This window comes from Ictidomys tridecemlineatus, chromosome 6, assembly GCF_052094955.1.
Source record: "Ictidomys tridecemlineatus isolate mIctTri1 chromosome 6, mIctTri1.hap1, whole genome shotgun sequence".
Taxonomy (NCBI): domain Eukaryota; kingdom Metazoa; phylum Chordata; class Mammalia; order Rodentia; family Sciuridae; genus Ictidomys; species Ictidomys tridecemlineatus.
Window position 1 is genome coordinate 161,767,248 of NC_135482.1, and position 20,573 is coordinate 161,787,820.

General features: G+C 35.6%; 2 protein-coding genes across 8 annotated transcripts in view; one reads left to right on the forward strand and one right to left on the reverse strand.

Annotated features, from left to right (window-relative positions):
* The window catches only part of Nudt15 (nudix hydrolase 15), a 33,590-nt gene extending 14,800 nt beyond the window's left edge, over positions 1–18,790 (forward strand). For 4 of the 7 annotated variants that reach the window (XR_013423374.1, XR_013423375.1, XM_078016000.1 and 1 more), the window contains 2 exons: positions 13,987–14,117; positions 15,209–17,380. Coding sequence is in view for 2 of the 7 variants with exons in the window: in XM_078015999.1 (XP_077872125.1) it covers positions 13,987–14,022 (36 nt within the window). In the remaining 5 variants the exon portion in view is untranslated. Of the gene's footprint in view, positions 1–13,986; positions 14,118–15,208; positions 17,381–17,460 lie in introns of those variants that run through there. The other 3 variants (XM_078015998.1, XM_078016001.1, XM_078015997.1) reach the window with 2 other exon arrangements.
* Med4 (mediator complex subunit 4) lies at positions 993–18,260 on the reverse strand. The gene is made up of 7 exons (XM_005330194.5): positions 18,089–18,260; positions 12,348–12,414; positions 9,278–9,448; positions 6,755–6,812; positions 5,060–5,146; positions 3,521–3,652; positions 993–1,711 (listed from the first exon to the last, which is right to left on the reverse strand). Exons 1-7 carry the CDS (start codon positions 18,238–18,240, stop codon positions 1,539–1,541), a joined length of 840 nt encoding a protein of 279 aa, XP_005330251.2. The 5' UTR covers positions 18,241–18,260; the 3' UTR covers positions 993–1,538.
* Positions 18,791–20,573: the final 1,783 nt, after the last annotated feature.

Here is a 20,573-nt window from a genome sequence, read left to right on the forward strand (position 1 = left end):
CACTCTTCAGGCACACCCCCCAGTGACTCACCTCCTTCAGCCATGCTCCACCTGCCTATAGTTACCATTCAGTCCTTTCAAACCTAATCAAACAGTCTCAGCTCTCATTATCATTTTACCTCTGAATATTCCTTCATTAACAGAAGCTTTGGGGGACACCTCATATTCAAACCATAACATGTTATTTTCTTTTCTAGAAATAAAAATTGAAAATACTGAATTCTCAATTCAAGATACAGGTTACTAACAAAACATATAGCAGCATCTTAGGAAATGTTGTCATTTTTTAAAGAAAAGTATACATGTAGATTTTTTAAAAAATGTTTTTTAGTTGTAGATAGACACAAAACCTTTATTTTATTTATTTATTTTTATGTGGTGCTGAGGTTCAAACCCAGAGCCTCACACATGCTAGGCAAACACTCCACCACTGAGCCACAATCCCAGCCCCCCCATGTAGATTTTTAAAAAGGAAAATATTATATTACCTAATATTAATTGAACTAACTTTAGGTAAAATGCTAACAGTTTTCTCCTTTGTATTTCACTATATTTACTATCTGTTCCACAACAGAAGCTTAATTACATTTTACAGTGAGAAAAAGGACACACTAAAACTGACAAATCGGAAATAACTATACAAGTATCTTATTTAAATATGGAGGTTAACCACAAGTTAAGAGTGATTACTTTGGGGAATCTGGAATAAGAGGAAAGAGTTAGTTTCTTTCTGTTCTAAAATCTTTCATACAATTTATTCTTAAAATCAGACAAAACTAAGGTAAATATTTTCAATTATTAAAAAGCATTTCTTCTAATACAAGTGTGGGCCTCTGAGAAACCTACCATTGACTGTAATTACTTGTTCAGATATATTCATTATATCATGTACATTTTCACTCCAGATTGCTATGCAAATGTTATAAAATGCCATTTGACTCACAGCAATATCTTATTACACTGAAAACATATTTAAATTAAAAAAGGAAACGTATAAACAAAAGCAACTTTATTTACAAAAATTATAATAATTACAAACAGTACAAATTGAGGCAAGTTCTTCTTTTCTTGCAACAGAAGCCAAGAGACTTTACTTTCAAATGAGTGGTTTTATTCTGAAATATGATGCAGATTCAGTAATCCTCTGCTTTTTAAAAAAAATACCTTTTGAATAATTGCTAGAAGCCTATTAGTAATATGTACATGGGTCATTTGCCTCAAATCTTATTTCCAGAACTACTATATATAAATCCAGCACAACTGGAAGAGAACAAGGTAGGGCAGCACTGAACTACTGAATCATCTTTTCTTTAATAATAATTTTGTTTAATCCCAAACATTTGTTCTAGTGGATTAGAATTAAAACTATGGGTTTAGGCTTTTAAAAAAAAAAATCCACTTTGATTTTAATGTGCTACACAATTCCATCAGAGCCAATACTTATGTGGCTACTGCTTACAAGTAAGCAATTCACTTTCCCTGCTAGTGTTTAAGAAACAGAATTCTACAATATTCAATTCTGTATGCTGTCTCATGTTTTAATCAGAGTCACTACTACTACTTGAGGAGTCAGTTGACATAACTTCTACATCATCTTCATTTTCTTTATTATGTCCAGGAGGTTCCAACAAAAAGTCATTACTGTGATTTGGTGGTAACATATTCATTGACATATCATTTGACTGCCATGGATACTGCGGAGCAAGCACATCTAGAGAAAGAAAGAAGCATATAAGAACAGTTCTATTTGTAACTTATCTACTTCCTAATTATTCTTCCCTTAATGCAAATAATTTGAAGTGAAGTTTTTAGGGCTCAAAATTAAAATACACATGTGGTCACATTAACGATGATCAAATTAAAAAAGATGAAGGAAAACTATGTTTTTAGAAACTAGGAACGTTTCTTAAAAAAGAACAACTAAAAGACTTCAAACAATTGACATATTTTTTCTTTTGCAAGACATTTACAATTACAACTCAAGTACTTCCTACATCTATATACATATTACATGCTATTATATGCAGAAATACTTATGTTCATCATTCATTATTCTACATTATAAATAATAGAATCTACACTAAAATTATAATATATTTAATGTAGATTGAATGCTTTCTTAGAATAACTGTTATTATAAATGATTCTGATCAAAAAGCAGTTGACTGACAATATGTGTATAAGAAATATAAGGAAAGGCCCAAGAAACATTGTATTTATGAAAATGAATAGAACACATAAATAGGTATAGCTCAAGACTAAAGAAAAAGAAGTCAAATTTAAGAGTTAAACAAGGATGTTATAATATTAACTAGACAGGTATGCTAGTTGGCTTCAAATCTACCTTTCCCTGGACTCTGAAACCATTTCTCTTCTGCCAGCTGCCACAATGTCAAGTTTTGTCAGTAGAGGGCACTGGTGAGATGACTAGAGAACAGGGACTGGAGAGGGCGGGGTTCCCCCTCCCTTTTTCTTCTCCAGGGCCTGGCTGGTCAACTTTCAGTGGCATCCTTAAAGGTGGTTTCCTGGTAGTTTTCACCATAATACCATAGGTGGATTCCCAGTTAAGTCTCCCTGGAACCTGGTGGGTAATTCCCTGCTTGTAAGTGCTGGTCTCAAAAACCTTATCTGACTTCTGTGCCACAGAATGACACAGCTGTACTAAAACCTCTCCTACTCTGTCTTTTCCTTAGGTCCTGTGTGTGTCTTGGGCTTACGTGAGGCAGCAGCTCCCCATGTCTGTTATTCCTGTACTTATTAAAAAAAAAAAAAAAAATAGCTCTCTTGACAACTTAGAAATACCCTGCTATAGTTATTAATTCTTTCAATTTTCCTTCCTCAAATAACTGGTGTGGTTTGTCTCCAGTTACTAGATTGTAACTGGCATATAACCCAGTATAATCACAGTGAGAAAGATCAGGAGTACTTAAGATTAATATATGCACAGTTGCCCAAAATTTGTACTTTAGGTAGCTAAATAATGCATATAAAGCATTTTTAATAACGTAAGAATATCCTTAAAATGTAATGTTAAGCAAACAAAGCAGTATCTATAGCACTATTTTTAAAACAGTGCAAAGATATAGGGATTTAAAAAAGGAAATAAAAATATTTAAAGTGACTGCTTCAGAAAGGATACATTTTTCCTTTTGACTTTTTCCACTTTACAATGTTCTGCTACATCAAACAAGTTATCTACAAAATATGTATTTATTATTCTATTTCACAACTACAAAAATAATGTTTAGAGCAATAACAATAAAAATGTAGAGGTCTAATGCCCGAGGAAAGTGGTGGAATATTAACAGATGAGAGAGAGAAACAGCTAAGACTAATTTCATAAGCTCCATGTAGAAATGAGTCTTTAAAATGGAATAGGCAGAGAGCAGGATAAACTGGCAGAGAACCAGCTATCAAAATAAAATGGTTAGAATCTCAAATGTTTGCAGTCAAACAGCCCATCACTGTCATCTCTGAAAAACATTAGTCTGTTAGAAAACATTCCTCTGATTAACATTACCTGGCAGTCGGCCTGCTGCAAGGGCATCTCCTGGTAAATGACCATTCACACCGTTAGTGGAAGGATTGTTCATCTGACCCAATAATCCACTTCTCATCTCTAAATCAGTTGGGTATGGTCTACGTGGGTCCCCTAAAAATTAAAGACTACTTTTAATTCAATTATATAATTTTACATATAAACAATTGTATATGTAAACAATTAATGTTTGTTGAAGTATTAATTTTCCTTGATCCACAATAAAAAACTCAAGCTACATTTTAAATTTTGGAATGAGGTCATCTTATCAATTGCCACTGAAAGCATAATAAAATACATGTTTTTGGTTTCTTCTCTGAATCTTCCCGAGAATACACCATTATCTATATGAAACAAAATAAGAAGATAGTCATTTTAGAAAACATTCCAAATGACAATTTAGGAAAATTATACTGCTCTCAATTCTTAACTGCGTTTTCCTGTAAAAAAAAAAAAAAAAAAAAAAGATATATATTCTGAGGGAGAAGAAATCAGGATACTTTTAAGATAGGAAGGACTCAAATGTTTATTGGAAGGGCTGTCTAAATTAAAACCTTTTTCTATCTTTTTGATCTTGTCATTTAAAAATTAATTCCCATAATTACCTAGTAGACTATCAGGAGCAATGTCATTCCCATTATGAAAGCATACTAAATAGCAGTCTGGGGTTGATAAAACAGGGCCAGATTTGGACCAACTTTTTAGTAATGTTTCTTACCAACTCCAGATTACTCCCTCTCAAAATTATATTTCCCTTCATGCTTTTATCATGGTAAAACATCAATTTCAGAAGTTGAGATAACACTCTTATTCCTCCAAAGAAGCTCTACCATAAATCTCTTATAGTTTATCAATGGTCAACGTAATTGCAGCTTGTTACTCTCTTTGCTGTTTCTAATTATTCCAGCTCTTTCTAGGCCTGTTATGTTTGCTATTGGGTTTGCTCATCGCTTTGTCTAAATTTAGCACGTAAGAGGGTTGAGATTGTCAGTTTCTCAAACTAGATTCTTTGTGAAATCCTAATGGCTCTTAAGAATTAGCTTCTGGCCAGGCTACGTTTTATAAGCATATAAATCTATTGCTTAAGAAACATCACATATTAACCTTTATTTTTTAAGTTATTAACTACCAGAGATTGAACCCAGGGGCACTTAACCACTGAGCCCCAGCCTCAACCCTTTTTAATTTTATTTTGAGACAGGGTCTTTCACTAAGTTGCTTAGGGCCTTGCTAGGTTGCTGAGGCTGGCTTTGAAATTGAGATCCTTCTGATTCATCCTCCCAAGCCGCTGGGATTTCTTATAAGCATGTGCTACTGTGCCCTGCTACTTTAAAAAAAAAAAAAAAAAAAAGAGAAGAAATACAGTTACTGGTGTAAATGGCTTTATAGAAAACTAAATTTAGAAAACACATATTATTTATAAGACATTAAAGATATGAAAACGTCTTCATTAGCAGATGTTTTTAAGGATAAACCCATTTTGGATTTAAATCTACCTACAACTAGTAGAAGTATTTTTACCTGGAACCCAGGTCAGTGGGGCACACACGGCATTGCTTGCACTGATCCTATGTGCATACTTAATTATTTCTTCAGAGGAGATAGCACCTGAGGATGAAGGGGACAATGTGACCATTTAGTCTAATAAACATACAAGTTTAGAAATACATGTACAATAGTCACATATCATACTTAAAATATCTGAAAATAGAATAATCTCAGCCAGCTGCCTTCCCAAATTTTATTTACAGACATATGCATATACATATGCATGTTACCTTGAGTAATCTTGTTCCTTAGTTTGAGTAATACACAGTTACACATAGTTTCAAACTAAGGAACAAGATTAATCATTCAGCAAAATCAACTGACAGAAACAAATGTGGGAGAATAACTATGATAATGCTCAATAATTTAATTTCAATTATTAACTACCATCAGATATCATTACTCTGGAAGCAACAGTGGATAAAAATTAAATTGAGAAAACAGTATTTCATTTCCCAATGTCATCTAAGCTATGAAATCAGCAGACAGTTCATACTATTCTTTGTGATTAACATGGCTCTAAGCTCTGAACAGACCCAGAGAAAAGTATACAACATATTTATTAGATGAAAAGTTAAGTTGCTGAATATGTATAGCATAACCTAATTTTTTATTTTTATTATATGTGCATGTGTGTATTTGCATTTTTATTATACATATTCACAGATCTAGAAAAAAAATCTGGAAATACACACACCAAATATCAACAGCAGCTACCTCTGAGAAGTTAGAGCAACTTACTTTTCATTCTATAAACTTTAGATCTGTTTCCATTAACAAAGTAACTATGTAAGTGTATGAAAATTTTGAGGACTAAAAATAACTCAAAACTATGGACTAGATTTCAGAAAGTTAGTCTCAATCACCTGTTTTGGAGATTTGTTTCCTACTAGAGAAGCCTGGCCCATCTCTCACAGTATATTAGCTATTTTTTTCATATGTAACAGTCAGAAAGTTAGTTCCCAAAGAAGTGGAAAGAAAATTAGACAATAAATCTGAGGTGATTAAATGTAAATCAAGTTTACAAGTCACGAAAGGCAAGTAATTTGACTTTTTTGGAGGGGGTACTGGGGTCAAACTCAGGGGCAAATGACAACTGAGCCACACCCCCAGCCCTATTTTGTATTTAGGATTGCTTAGTACCTAACTTTTACTGAGGATGGCTTTGAATTTGAGATCCTCCTGCTTCAATATTTAAAGAAAGAGAAAGAGGGATAACAAAGTGGGAGACCAGGGCAGGAAGGCTCTCCTGGCCCCTACATCACTAAATATGGCTTACATCTCAAAGCTGTTGCTAGCTCTGACTTCAAAATATCCCAATATAAATTGTCCAATGGACATTCTCTTTCATTCTCTCTATCCTGCCCTCCAAGATCCAATTCAAATCCCACTTCTCATTTCCTTCTCCCAACAATTTTATACACCGTTTATTGTACATTTGCATATACAGCCATAAATTGCCTTCTATTATTGTTTCTTATCATCTGATGTAATACTTCTACCTCCCTAAGGATGCCTCCTACAGTGGTAGAACATCACACACTTTAAAATGAAAACTTATTGGGAATCTTTTCAACAGCAGCAAATGATTACCAGTAATATTCTCATCAGCTTCTTGAAACAAGAACTCGGGTTTCTCAGGTCATCCAGTCTTGCCATGGTACTAACCTTTTCTTGCTTTTTCTATTGACTTGAGTTTCTCTTTTGCTTGGTAAACAGCTGTTGCCTAATTTAAACAACATTAAAAGAAGTATGATTTATTTTCACCTTTGTCAGGCATAGTTTTGGGCTTAATTCACAAGATCACTTATATTCACTGGAAAAATCTGCTAAATTTGAAAACCCCCCAAATTTATTCTTCATATTCTGAAACACCACTTGATATCATTTAAAGTAGTTATATTTACTATAAGAAATATTATATTCATGAACCAGCCTGCCACACACAAATAGTTGTTAGAAATAAGGTGTAAACTGAATGATTTGCTATTTGTTTTGTCATTTATCATCTCTGCAAAAGAGACACAGATCATGCATTTAAAAATTTCTTATTCTTGGGGCTGAGGATATAGCTCAGTTGGTAGAGTGCTTGCCTTTCATGTACAAGGCCCTGGGTTGGATCCCCAGCAAAAAAAAAAAAAAAAAAAAAAAATACACACACACACACACACACACACAAAGAATTCCTATTCTTGCATCTAATTGAAGGATAGATGTTAAGTTTTTCTAGTTTACAAACAACATTCTTGGATTGATTTTCTTACTCATTTATACATCACCTCAATATTTAATGACTATCATCACAAAAGCAACACCTCATCACCCAAGGTACACCAACAGACAAAATAAAGTTCAGCTAATATATACATATCCTCAGCTACAAACACTGTGGTTAAAAGTTATGAAGTCAGGGGCTGGGGTTGTGGCTCAGCAGTACAGCGCTCGCCTAGCACGTGCAAGGCGCTAGGTTCGATCCTCAGCACCACATAAAAATAAATAAATAAAATAAAGGTATTTTAAAAAGTATGAAGTCAGAGAGATCTAGGTTTAATTCCCTTCTCCTTTTTTAGCCTCATTAGGCAAATTACTCATTTCCTGTTTTTCTTCATTTGAATACTGGCACCGACTTTATAATTGTTACGAAGATTGAGATAATGCATATAAAATGTAAAGAATAGGGACTAATACCTAAGTACTCAATTTGAGTTGCTATTATCTAACCAAAAAAATCCATTCTCATGGTACTTGTGCACATAAATAATCATATTTTCAGAAATCTAATCAAAAGAATTAAATCCAAGCTAGGCATGGTGGGGTGTGCCTATAAATCCCAGCAAAACTTGGAAGGCTGAGGCATGTCCCAAGTTAGAGGCCAGCCATAGCATTCAGTGAGACTCTGTCTCAAAATAAAAAGGGCTGGGAGTAGAGCACCCCTGAGTTCAATCCTAGCATATTAAAAAAATAATAAAAGAATATAATCCAAAATTCTGAAAAACCTTTATCTGCAAGGATATTTGTCAAAACATTTGTTATAACACAAACTTAAAAACTAAACAAAAAGGATATAATTATATGGAAAATGAACATTCAAGTTACAAGAAAAAGCACTTGAAAATCTGTCAGCACCCTGCTAATTACAATAAGGTAAAATACCAAATACAACTGAAACTCAAAGAAAATAGGTCAAACTGTGAATGGTGGCATTATACAAGCTGTGGGATTAAAGGTAATTTTTCTTTCTTTCCAGTTTTCTGTACTTTTATAATTTCTTTTGATAGTCAAATATTACTTTCAAAAGAAAAACAGATTTCATTATAGACATATTTTTTTAAAAAGCATGAGGGTGTTTCTTCAGTAGGGTTGGTTAAGTTATCCCTGAACTGCTCAGACTATATACTGGAATCTGTTTTGACACATTTTTGAAGGGGTTCAACAGTGATAAGAATGCCAGCAATGACTGATCCATATGAAAATCAAACTCAGCTGTTTCTGTATTACCATAAAATTGCAATTCATTAGTTAGTATTTAGTGAACAAACTGGGCCAATAATAGCAAATAAGGTCTGGGGTTGTGGCCCAGTGGTAGAGCACTTGCCTAGCATGTGTGAGGCACTGAGTTTGATTCTCAGCACTGCATATAAATAAATAATGTAAAAATCCATCAACAACTAAAAAATATATATAAATAATAATAGCAGCAAATAAATTGCCTCTTCAAAATAGTAGCCAAGAATAGCAAAGGAAAGATTAAACATCTTTCACAGATTATCTAAATCCCACCTGGTTTAAGATAGAAGACCAAATCAATTAATGTAAATTTATGAAATTTATGAAAGTAGTACATATTTTTACTGATTTCGAAATATTTTAAAAACTGCAGATTTAGCCTGTTAACAATTAAACCTTACATTAGACCAGGATAAAAGTAAAACTTCTCATTTCTATAATTCAATATTATGAAATCTTTAAATCATGAAAATGTAGTTAGAAAGTAACAATTTTACTACTAATTTTCAGACTATCTGAAAATAGTAAGTATAAAAGGAAATGATAATGGCCTTTACTCACAGAATGTCACTTTCAGACTTTGAAAGTCAAGGTTTTTGCTCTTCAGAATACTTACAATAGAGCTATTTTTCAGAAATAAATTAATAACATCCCTTTCTCTTTAAGAACCAACTGCCAACTTACCAGTATTTGTTCTGCTTCCTTTAGTTGTTTTTGTAGTTGCTGAATATCACTGTCTCTCTTTTCTACTTCTTTTTCTAAAACTTGCATTTCATGATGGATTTTCCCCTGATTAAGTGCCAATTTCATTAGTTCTTGAAATTCCCCATCCCGGTGAATTAATAATTCCAGGACCTGTCATGTAATAGTTGACTGAATCAGACAATAGAAAATTGAAAGGCTACATTTCACTGAGACAAAGAATCCATTCCTGAATTAGCCAGACTATAAAATTTTAACATCTCTGAAACAGTATGTTAATAATAAAAATAGCCTACCAATGATTATTTTGGGAAGCAGATTTAATATCAAGATTTTCTACTTTTTCTGTTCTTCTTTCATGCAAAGCAAAACTAGTCTTTCAGAACTAGCAATATGCCAAAATAAGCAGGTTTATTTATTTCTCAGAGAAGAAAAAAAATTTTAAGTTTATTCTTTAAAATACAATGTAATGATGGGCTGGGGCTGTGGCACAGTGGTAGAAAACTTGCCTTGCTTGCATGAGGCACTGGGTTCGATCCTCAGCACCACATAAAAATAAATAAATAAAGATACTGTATCCATCTACAATTAAAAAAATATTTTAAAAATACAATGTAATGAAGTTCTTCCATTATTTGGTATTTGAGATGAATTTAGGTGGCACCAAGAACTTACTCTTATAATTACACTTTGTATGAATATATATTAGAAAAAAAATAACTGCTTAGGATAAATAAGGTCTAAAAAAGAATAATTTCAAAGTACAGTAATTATGTGCATAAATAGGTGCTAAATGGATAAGGCAAACGGCTATAAAGGTTAAAATGCATAAAACAGAAAGTCTGGGGTTCAATTTCTAGTCTCTCATTTGCTAGCAAGTGTGACTTAGGGAAAGTCACCAACTTCTCCAAGCCCGAGAGACTTTACCTCCTCAGACTTACCCAGCTTAGAAAAAGGGATAAACTAGTAGTACTTATCACATAAGTTATTTGAGGACTCATGATATAAAGGGTCTCTGTTAAGTATACAGAGAGCTTGGCAAAGGCTAGTTACTGCCATCACTACGTATTACAGAATTAAGATGCAAGTCTCACTTTATTTAATAAAACCTCAGAAAGGAAATGGCTATCAAAAATCCAAAATCAGGGTTGGAGCTGTAGCTCAGTGGCAGAGTGCTTGCCTTACACATGTGAGGCACTGGGTTCAATCCTCAGTACCACATAAAAATAAACAAATAAAATAAAGGCATGCTATCCATCTACAACCACCCCCAATAAATAAATAAATATCCAAAATCAATTTTTAAACTATTTTTAAAAATTCACTGAAGACTAATATCTGCAGGCATGCTTTTTCAAGTTACTTTTGACATCAAATTCCTCTCATTTTAAAGAACCTCTACCAATAAAAGACAGAAAATTAAGCTGCAAATTCTATCCATGTATTAAGAATATTTCAAATAACAACTTAAAGCTTTTTCTGGGGTAAAAAACATAAATAAACTATAGTATCTAGTAGACCAATAATTCCCATTTTTCCCAAGTCACAGGAGGTAAAAGCTAAGTTTCCATTTCTATCAAAGCAAATAGTACACATTAGTTCCATGACAACTTTCAAGAAGTTTACAGTTTGACCTAATTTGTATGCTACTAGAGGAAAACATTCTCTCTTCAGTTTGCTCAGCAGGGAAAATTTATTCAACTAAAGTCAGAAAACCCAGGTTCTAGTTCCACTTCCCATAACCACTAGTTCATTTGTTCACCCTGGAGCTCAATCTTGCAGGAGGTTAAACTGAAGATCATTAAGATCTTTTCTAACTCTAAGGTTCTATTTGAAATTATAAAAATTCAAATAAAACAGTGGCTAGAAAACTCTCAAATGGGTATATGCCTCACTAACATTTACGAGTTTCAATGAAAATAACACAGGAATCCATAGTCCTAAGTACAAGAAAACAATTGGCAGAATTGCTACTCCTTAAAAACTTTAAGAAGGTTAGTACTGATTATACAGGTCTTAGTTCTATTTTGATTGCATTCTGAACAATCTCTGTGTGCCTGATTCATAGCAAGCATTTAATAAGTGCCTAGGAAATAAAGTCAGGACTTAGATTTCATTTGCTGCACACAGGGGTTGAGGTTAAATTCCTACTTAATCTCATAGGTATTTATTAAAAGACTACTTGAGATGAGGTATCTTAATACAATAAATGTGTTCAATCTTTTCTTTTTCTAAAAACAAAACAAAAACCATAATACTGCATCCCTAAGGTTCTCTCACTTGTGGCCTTATCTGAATTCCCTCTCCCCTCAAAAAAAAAAAAAAAAAAAAACAGGTTCTCTAACACAACTCTATTGAGTCATCAAATTTCTCTGCCCTCAAAGCATGCTGAAAGATAAAACTAAGATAATCATGAGGCAGATGATGGGGAAGTCTATTATACCGTCTATTATACTGTCTCCTCTTATATTTTTACCTCTTTTTAAAGAAGGTTAATCTTCCCCATTCATTTTCTGTTTAAAACGACTGTGGGGAAAACATAAAATTTATTATTCCTTTAAACTTCCTAAAACATTTCAGAATCAGAAAAAAAAAATCTTTGCACTAAAGAAAATTGGAAAGTATTAAAAAAATAATAAAAACTACCTGTAAATTCAACACTCACAAAATAACCTGTATTTACTGTTGTATGCTCTTGTATTTCCATTCATTTTCAAGTTGCATTAAAGGGAATCAATGCATACAATAAAGAGCTAAGTTTATGAGAACATTCCTTTTGATTTAACAAATTATTTAAATTTCTGTTTAACAAATCTTTGTTGGCTTATTCAAAAGACAAAATAAAAATCTATCTAGAATTATAAGGGTAAATAATAAAATATTTTTAAGCACAATTAAACTTATGTGATATAAAGGAAATATTAAAGGTTTCAAGAAAAACCTTCTGTTCCCACACAAAGTAACCAAAGATAGGAAACAGAAATTCTCTCTCTCTCTCTCACACACACAAAAACACACACATACACTCTTAATTAAGAAAAAAACCACCTACCTGGTTTTCCTCTCCAGATTGTAACAATTTTTGGTTTCTTGAAATAGCCAGCATTTCTATAAGTTCCCTAAAACAAAAACCAAAAAAAAAAAAAAAAAAAAAAATTTAAAAATTGGCAAAGTAAATACAATAGAAATTTCCTTAACTGCTCTCAAGCCAACCAAGTTGGTTCAATGTACTCACAGCACGCTGGACACTCATGGCTGCTGCCCTGTAGTGACTATGTCTAACCAGCCGCACTGTGCTCTCACCAAGATTTTGGTTGTGTGTGTTAACTTATTTATACAAGTTTTACTTATTGCCACAGTTATATATATCCATTACATAAATGCCAATAAAATACGACTATGAATAGAAAGAAGCCTTTCCGTTAAACCTAAGCTGAACGCTTATAAAGATTCGACAAAGGTTTGCAAAGGACAACTGTGAAGAACCAGGGAAAAGTCAGAAAAGCTCAAGGAAAGTCTGCCTGATGAAAGGCTAAATTCTCATTTCCCTTCAAAGAAAACCAAGTAGAAAATGTGGACAATGCATTATGAGTGGAAAACACCTACATCAGAGGTCTGCACGCCACATTGAGCAAGCTGCAGTTTTGGTAAACAATGTTTTCTTGGAAGACAGTTATGCCTAATGACTTATGTATGTCCATGATTGTTGCCCCTCTACAAGGGTACAGCTGAGTAGTCTGCAGGATGGACCATATGGCCTGAAAAAGCATAAATACTTACTATCTGACCCTTTACCAAAGAGCTTTCTGACTCCTGTCTTATATGAAAGATAAGCAATGAAACATAAGTTTTTGTTTTAAAGTAAAACAAAGCAATTAAGGAATGCATGAATCATTTTTTTAATGATTTTCCACTTTAACTGAATTTACTAGCTAAACATCCACGAGGTAAGAAGGATGCTGACATATAACAAAACTCTCAGTGGTAGAGCCTTGCCTAGCATGTGTGAGGCACTCAGGTTCGATTTTTAGCACTACATATAAACAAAATAAAGGTCCACTGACAACTAAAAAAAAAAATCTTTAAAAAACTCCATCTTAATAGATATGCCAATTTTCCTATATGAAAATTAGTATGAAATTAGGAAAAATATAACAGGTGATATTTTGTATTACTTTCAAACTTTCTGATATTTGGGAGTTTTCAAAATTATGTGAGAGAGGACAGCTTCATGGCTACCTACCTGACACTGCTCTGGTTAGACCTAGTGTTTGAACCTTCTCCTTAGCTGCCACAGTATTTTTACCTGCCTTCCTTTCCTGCTAGCTTCATACCATTTTTCTGACTGGTGCCAAGTAAACTGAATTCTCTCCACTACTTCCCCATATCATTGTGTATGAATTAATTAATGAGTGAAAAAAGTGGATATGGAAATGCAAAGTCTTCATTCATTCATCTACTCATTCATCAAATATTTATGTGCCAAGCATTTGCTTAATGCTTAGGTTATAAAAATGAACAATAGTACTTACATTCTAATACAGAAGATAGAAATAAAGCCAGAATGATAAAAGTTGAATAGAAAATAAAGCAGAGTGCTACTTTAAAGACTGTCTGCAAGGTGAGTTGGACACTTAAACTGAATGGTCAGGGAAGGCCTCTCTAAGGGAATTTTTTTTTTTTTTTTTGAGGCAAGATATGAATTAAATGACAGGAGCCAGCCTTGAGCTCTGGAGGAAAGAATACTGAACAGAAGACACAGCTAATTCAGTAGCCCAAAGATCCTCTGAACACCGAGGAGAGGGATACTAAGTGGAAAAAGGTAGGTTTGTAGGACTTTATAGTCATAGTACTGGTACTTGACTAGTGTTTCACTCTGAATGCAAAGAGACACTGGATCATTTTAAACAAGGAAACCTGTGACCTGGTTTACATTTTTAAACAACCACTGAATTGACCGTAATAGGGCCAGGATGGGAAGCAAGTTAGGTATTGCAGGCAAAGATGATACTAGTTTTGACTAGGGTGTAACCTTTAGGATTTAGTAATGAACACGGACAAATTAGGTTACACTTGGAAGGCAGAGCTGACAGAACTTGCTGATAAATTAAAGTGACATTACATGAAGAATTATATCAACCTTTTGCTGGACCCCAGAGATGAGTAATAGATGATAACCTCATAAGAGGTGGTTTCAGGTACAGTAGTGGTAATTAGGGAAGGGAGAGTGTAGTGGGAAATGGAGAATAAGTCTTTTTCCTGTTTTTCTTGCAAATCTGGGAGTAAACATTTATAGAAAGTCTTCCAAGGGCTCACCTTAGGCATAGGAGTCGGGGGATGGGGGAGCTAAGATTTAGTGCTGTTCCATAGCAGTCCCTAGGACAAAGAAAAAACTTCTGTCCTCCTTAATTATGAAAACAAGCTGAAGGAACTTCCCTGCCCATTCTCTGGTTATAGGTGTGAAGGTAAGAGCCCTGCCCTGACACAGAGGAAGAAGGTCTATTCCTGGCATAACAAATTAGAATCCAGAAACCTTCCCCCAGAGACTATAATTAACATAGAATTTAGAGCCTATTTTACTGGTGGCACTACACTTCAAGTAAATTATAGGTAAATAATTAAGAGCCTGGTGTGGAAAACTCAGGACTCCTATCAACATGGTTTCTAAAGGACAGTGAGTTCTCAGGTACAAACAGGTTAAACTTCTGTAGAGAAGTTCTAATGACCCAGAGATGACAAACCAGTAAGTGAATCTCTTCCACTACCACCACCAACATCCAACCATCTTCAGGATCCTAAGAAGTAAATTTTCACTTATCCACGTCATTCTTTAGGGACGAACAAATACGGTAGCAGATAAGTCATCCAAAAATCAAAGAAAAATTAACTACAAGATTATGGTTATTATTACAGATTGCAGAATACCTGAAGAAAGAAGAAACCAATCTGTCAATCGATACAGTGAGGAAGACTATAGATTAAAGAGAAACCAGTCTTTCTGGCACCTCTGGAGAAGAACAACAGAACTACAGTTTCTTTCAAAGAAAGCAAAAGAAAACTCAGCACCTCAGCTGATCATGTACAGCTGGAGAGTTGAAGAAGAAAGTTTCAGAAAAAGGTTTTTGTGAAAAATTTTAAATGATTTACTACTTCTGTGGGTAAATATATCTCATCAAACAGGAAATGCTATACTCGCAATGAAGCAAAAAAAAAAAAAGAAAGAAACAAATATGAAAAGCTATAAGTTGGTCAAATCTAAATTTAGACTAAAATTTAACATAACTGATTAATTATGCTATCTCAAGTGCAGAGTACATGAATATCAAGAATATGCATACCCACAGAATCTGAAAGCATCAGAAAAACACACTTCAGAAACCTAACCTAGCAGTCAACACAAAGACAAAATCTCAAGGCTAACTACAGAGTTGTCCAACATATAAAGACCATTAACCTGGGGCTGGGATTATAGCTCAGTGGCAGAGCACTTGCCTTGCACATGTGAAGCACTGGGTTTGATCCTCAGCACCACATAAAAATAAATAAAATAAAGATACTATGTCCACCTATAACTAAAAAAATAAAATAAAAATAAGGAAAAAAAAGACCATTACTCTTGATGGATAGGCTCAGGAAAAAACTAAACTTGGTGAATACAAAACACACACACAGGTTATTTAAAAAAATTATGCTACATCAATTAAAGCTTAGCAAGAAATGAACTTACTGGGCTTTAAAGTAAAAAGAAGTATAGTTCAGTGACTATTCAAAGGGAAAAATTTTTAATAAGACGTACCCAAAACAAACAGCAGCAGCTACCTCCTAAATAGTGTGTCACTTCACAGAGATTATAGTTACAGAAAAACTGACCTCCACCATCCATACTATATGGCTCGTCAAAATGAACAACAACAACAAAAAAGTAAAGAACATTTTAAGTTGACTAATTTCACACTCAACTACACTACCAAAATTCCTTAGCAAAGATATTAGAAGCCAACAAGTATTAAATTTAACTTCAGGTGAAAATTCTTCCAGAAAAAAGGGATTAATAGTATTTCAAGTAGAACACTGTACAAAATTTCAAACTGGAAAAACTGGCTCATACATGAGAAGCAGTACTTTCCAATTAATCATTAATTGTTTGGAATTCAATGAAACACAAATTTGTATCAGAACTATGTGGCTACTTCTCCAAGGTATCTCAGAAACTGTGACTAAAATATCATTCTAAAAGCATTGGTTAAGCTGAGCATGCTGAATTTTTCGTATCAGCACCAGTCCTATTTAGAAAAGCAGGAGACTAGGTGACATTTATAGAATGTAAATTTTAATAACTTACAAAAACAACAATATGAACTAAACAAAGCTTCAATTAGTTGTCCCAAAGATAGCCAGGTTACACAGAACAAAGGAGTGAATAATTTACTGAAAATATCTTACTCCAAATACTGACTTGCTAGTTTCATTTTACTAAGAAAAAATGTGAGCATTCATTTAAGATTAGCTAATAAGGAAACTCATGGATCCTATACAACAAACTACAAATCCAGCAAAGAAGGAAAAACAATTATGAATCTATGTAAACATAAAGAATACACAGTAACAATGTCCTTTACTTTTCATTATCAGCTATAGATATCAGCTGTAGATAAGCATGATATCCTTTTCTATAACCAGCAGTACAATGGATTTGTTTACACCAGCATCATGATAACCATATAAGTAAAGTTTTGCATTACAATGTTAGGGTAGCTAAGAAGTCGTTTCTGCTCCATTATGGCCTTATCAGACCACCAGTGCATATAACCATATTCAGTCCATCTGTGGCTAAGGTATTGGCACTTCAGCTATTGGACAATGGTACTCTACCAAATATCATTTTTAGTAGGAAAGTGATATGAGATGACCTTTTAAACACACAATCTAATATTGGTTATAACAGAAGAATAAAATACAGAAGTATGAAAGCAAGTAAAACTGTTAGGGGCCTGCATGACAGTGGGAGAGGAATGAAAGGGCAAACCTGGAAACAGAAGTAATGCAATTTAACAACCATGTTAAAATAAAGCCGTTAAGAAAGCCTCCAATTTGAAAGGTTTATCGTGAAAGGTAAACGAATATGGACAATGACATCCCATTTATCTCCTATCTCTGCCACACAGGCAACACTTCAGCCAATACAAACAACTTTAAATTCCACCACGTCGGGCAAACTCATGTTTCCAGGCTTCTGCACTTGCTGTGCCATCTCCCTGCCTTCTAATGGGTCTGGCGAACTCTTCCCAAGCAGCCCTTTCCAGGAAGTCTGCCCTGACCACGGCCGGAACAGGTACCCGGTCCCTGTGCTCACCTTTCTTCTAACAACAGCCCCTGTGCCCGTCCTTGTTTACACATCTGTCTCCCTCTTGACACTGAGCACCTCCACTGCGGCCTCCGGCCTCCGGCCTCCAGCCTCCCTCTCTACAGTCTCCCAGCGCTAGGTACCTACGAGGCATTTCTTCACTGTTGAGTGAGTGTGGACGAAGGGGCTCAGACCCAGTGATTTCTTAACATCCTCCACGGTTCTTAGCGTTCCAGAGTCACTACAATTACTAAAATGTCCTCTAGCGGGGGGAAAAAATGGTGTTCAAGAGTTCAGGAAGAATGGAGACCCCCACATAGGACACATGTGCACCGTAGATTCCTGAGCTCGACCCGCCCAACTGACTCCCAGGGACCAACGCAAAACACCCCGGAGTCAGTTCTGCGGCCGGAACCTGCTCTATCTGGGCTCTCAGGCCGGAACATTACCTCGAAAGGACCTCCAGGTCTTCAAGAGCAGACAAGAGCCGCTCCCTCGTGCTGTTACCGCCAGATGATACCGAGCCACCCGCCAGCCTTTCTTTCTCCTTCTCTCCACTCGAAGAAGCCGCCATGTTCCAGCGGGCCAGTAACCGAAGCATGCGCAGTATGCGCTGGCGCCGCGAGAGGCAGGCTGGGAAAGCGGAAAAAAGGATCGCCGAGGCGAGGGGTAGAGAGGCCAGGCCAGAGCGCCCTCTCTGCTTCTGGAGGTGCACTGCGGGCGCCGGCGCCATCTGCTGGTTTAGGGAGGGCTTCTTGGATCTAAATTCTGGGAGTAATTGCTGGACCAAAACCAGGAGACAGCGTGGGCTGGTTCTCCTGGGACTTCTGTTTTTCCAGCAGCAATAAGAGGTTTCTGATCAACAGGTTTTAAGCATCTTAGGTAATTACTTAATTGACTACCTTTTGCGTCAGTTTCTGTATATGAGATGTGTCTCCTCCCTATTAACCTCTCTTCAGTCTGTAACTCCATCATGTTATTCCAACCCTCCTGTTGGGCCCCACTGGGAGGCTGCGGTAGGCACCTTAGAACAGGAACCATGTCCCCCCCACCCCCCAGGAAAACCCAGGTGGCATAAAATTTACCGTCGTTAACCATTGTAAATACAGTGCTAACTGGGTGTTAAAGACATTCCTACTGTTGAGCAACCATCCATCCCCAAAACTCTTTTTTCATTTGTAAAATTGAAATTCTATACTCATGAAACACCAGCTCCCCTATCTAACCTCCTTACAGCCCCTAGCCACTACTCTATGAGTTTGACTACTCTAAGAACTGTGTATGAGTGGAATCACAGTATTTATCTTTTTCTCATTGGTTTATATCACTTAGCATAATGCCCTCAAGGTTCATCTGTGTTTCAGCATGTGTCAGAATATCCTTCCTTTTTAAGTCTGAATAATATTCTATTGTGTGTGTATGCGTGCACGCGCATGCACACACACACACACACTCCATATTTTGCTTATCCATATATCTGACAGTAGACACTAAGTTTGCTTCAACGGGTATTGTGTGTGTGTGTGTGTGTGTGTGTGTGTGTGTGTGTGTGTGTGTGTGTGTGTATTCATTCCTGGGAATGGAACCACCCAGGAACACTCTACCACTGAGCTACATCCTCAGCCCCAACACCCATTTTTAATTTTGAGACATGGTCTCACTAAATTGCTGAGGCTGTCCTCTAATTTACAATCCTTAGGAGTCACTGGGATCATAGGCATGCACTACTGGCCCTGTCACTTCTGTGATTTTTATAATTCAATTCTGTACCCATACCTTTCCCAACAAAACGTTTTGATCATTGATGGATGATTGTTGAACTGAATGAGTCAATATAGCATGTGAGTGGCAGTTAATGAAAAATGTCAATAATTGATACAGCACCGATTTAAAACCAGAACTGGGTGTCAAAGCTAAAAATACACCTTAGCACACTTTTCCTGGGGAGATCAATGAAGTAGGGAACTTTCCTTACCATGAAAACCCAGAGTTACAACTCTATAGAGAGTTAGTTAGGGTTTCTGCCTGGGCTACGTTGCTGTTATAAAAGACAAGATGAAGATGCCACCTACAGACACAAGTCTCACCCTATCATCTTTCGTTTAAATGCTGACTCCTTCTGAGCACCTATAATTGACAATTCCCTAAGGGACTCATTGCGTAAATTCGCTCATGGTAACAGCTGCATAATCCAGAATGCTAGTTTATGAAAATGAAAAGTAATAATACTAAGCACATTTTTCTCTTAGACAAACCTATATGGGAAAAGCCAGTTATCACTAGCATGTTGTCTAATGAACTTGAATGAGAATAAATGAAGACAGTTTAAAAAATTAATGATGCAGTAGTTAGTCCATGTATCTTCACAGTGCATGGATATTTGTGTTAAGGAGATGGAATGTTTGGGTTCATAGGTCAGGTGCCTTCTCCCCTAAACAATGCAAAAGACCCATAGACACCTTTTGTTTGCTGACCATCCCCGGCTTCTGCTCTGAGCTAACTCTGCCACGACCCCTCGCCAGCAAGGAGGACACGACACAGGATTCTTCTTTCAGCAGTTTATTCAGGCCTTTAATTATGTGTCTCTGGAAGCTTCTCTTATTATTATTATTATTATTATTATTATTATTATTATTATTACTACTACTATTATTATTATTGCTACTGTTACTGCTACTGTTACTGCTACTTTTACCTCTGCTTCTACTTCTTCTACTTCTACTCTACCACTACCACTACACCCGAGCGCCCCAGCCTTGATAAAGCACATCAAGCCCCAATGCACAACTGCCACGTGGATCTTTCTCATAGGGTGTTTTACAGCTACGTGCCAACTCTCCCAAAACAAGGAGTTGTTTATCATAAACCACAGCGGAGCCAGCGCCATCTTGTAATGGCGGCCACAGTTCACAGAAACGGCTCACCACACTAACT

Excerpts from the sequence above, each read along its gene's own strand:
- Med4 (XM_005330194.5), bottom strand. The coding sequence starts at position 18,240 with ATGCTTCGGTTACTGGCCCGCTGGAACATGGCGGCTTCTTCGAGTGGA. Across the intron at positions 9,449-12,347 it reads AATCTGGAGAGGAAAACCAG|GTCCTGGAATTATTAATTCA; the intron begins GTAGGTGGTTTT and ends ATTACATGACAG. Across the intron at positions 6,813-9,277 it reads AGGAAGCAGAACAAATACTG|GCAACAGCTGTTTACCAAGC; the intron begins GTAAGTTGGCAG and ends TGTTTAAATTAG.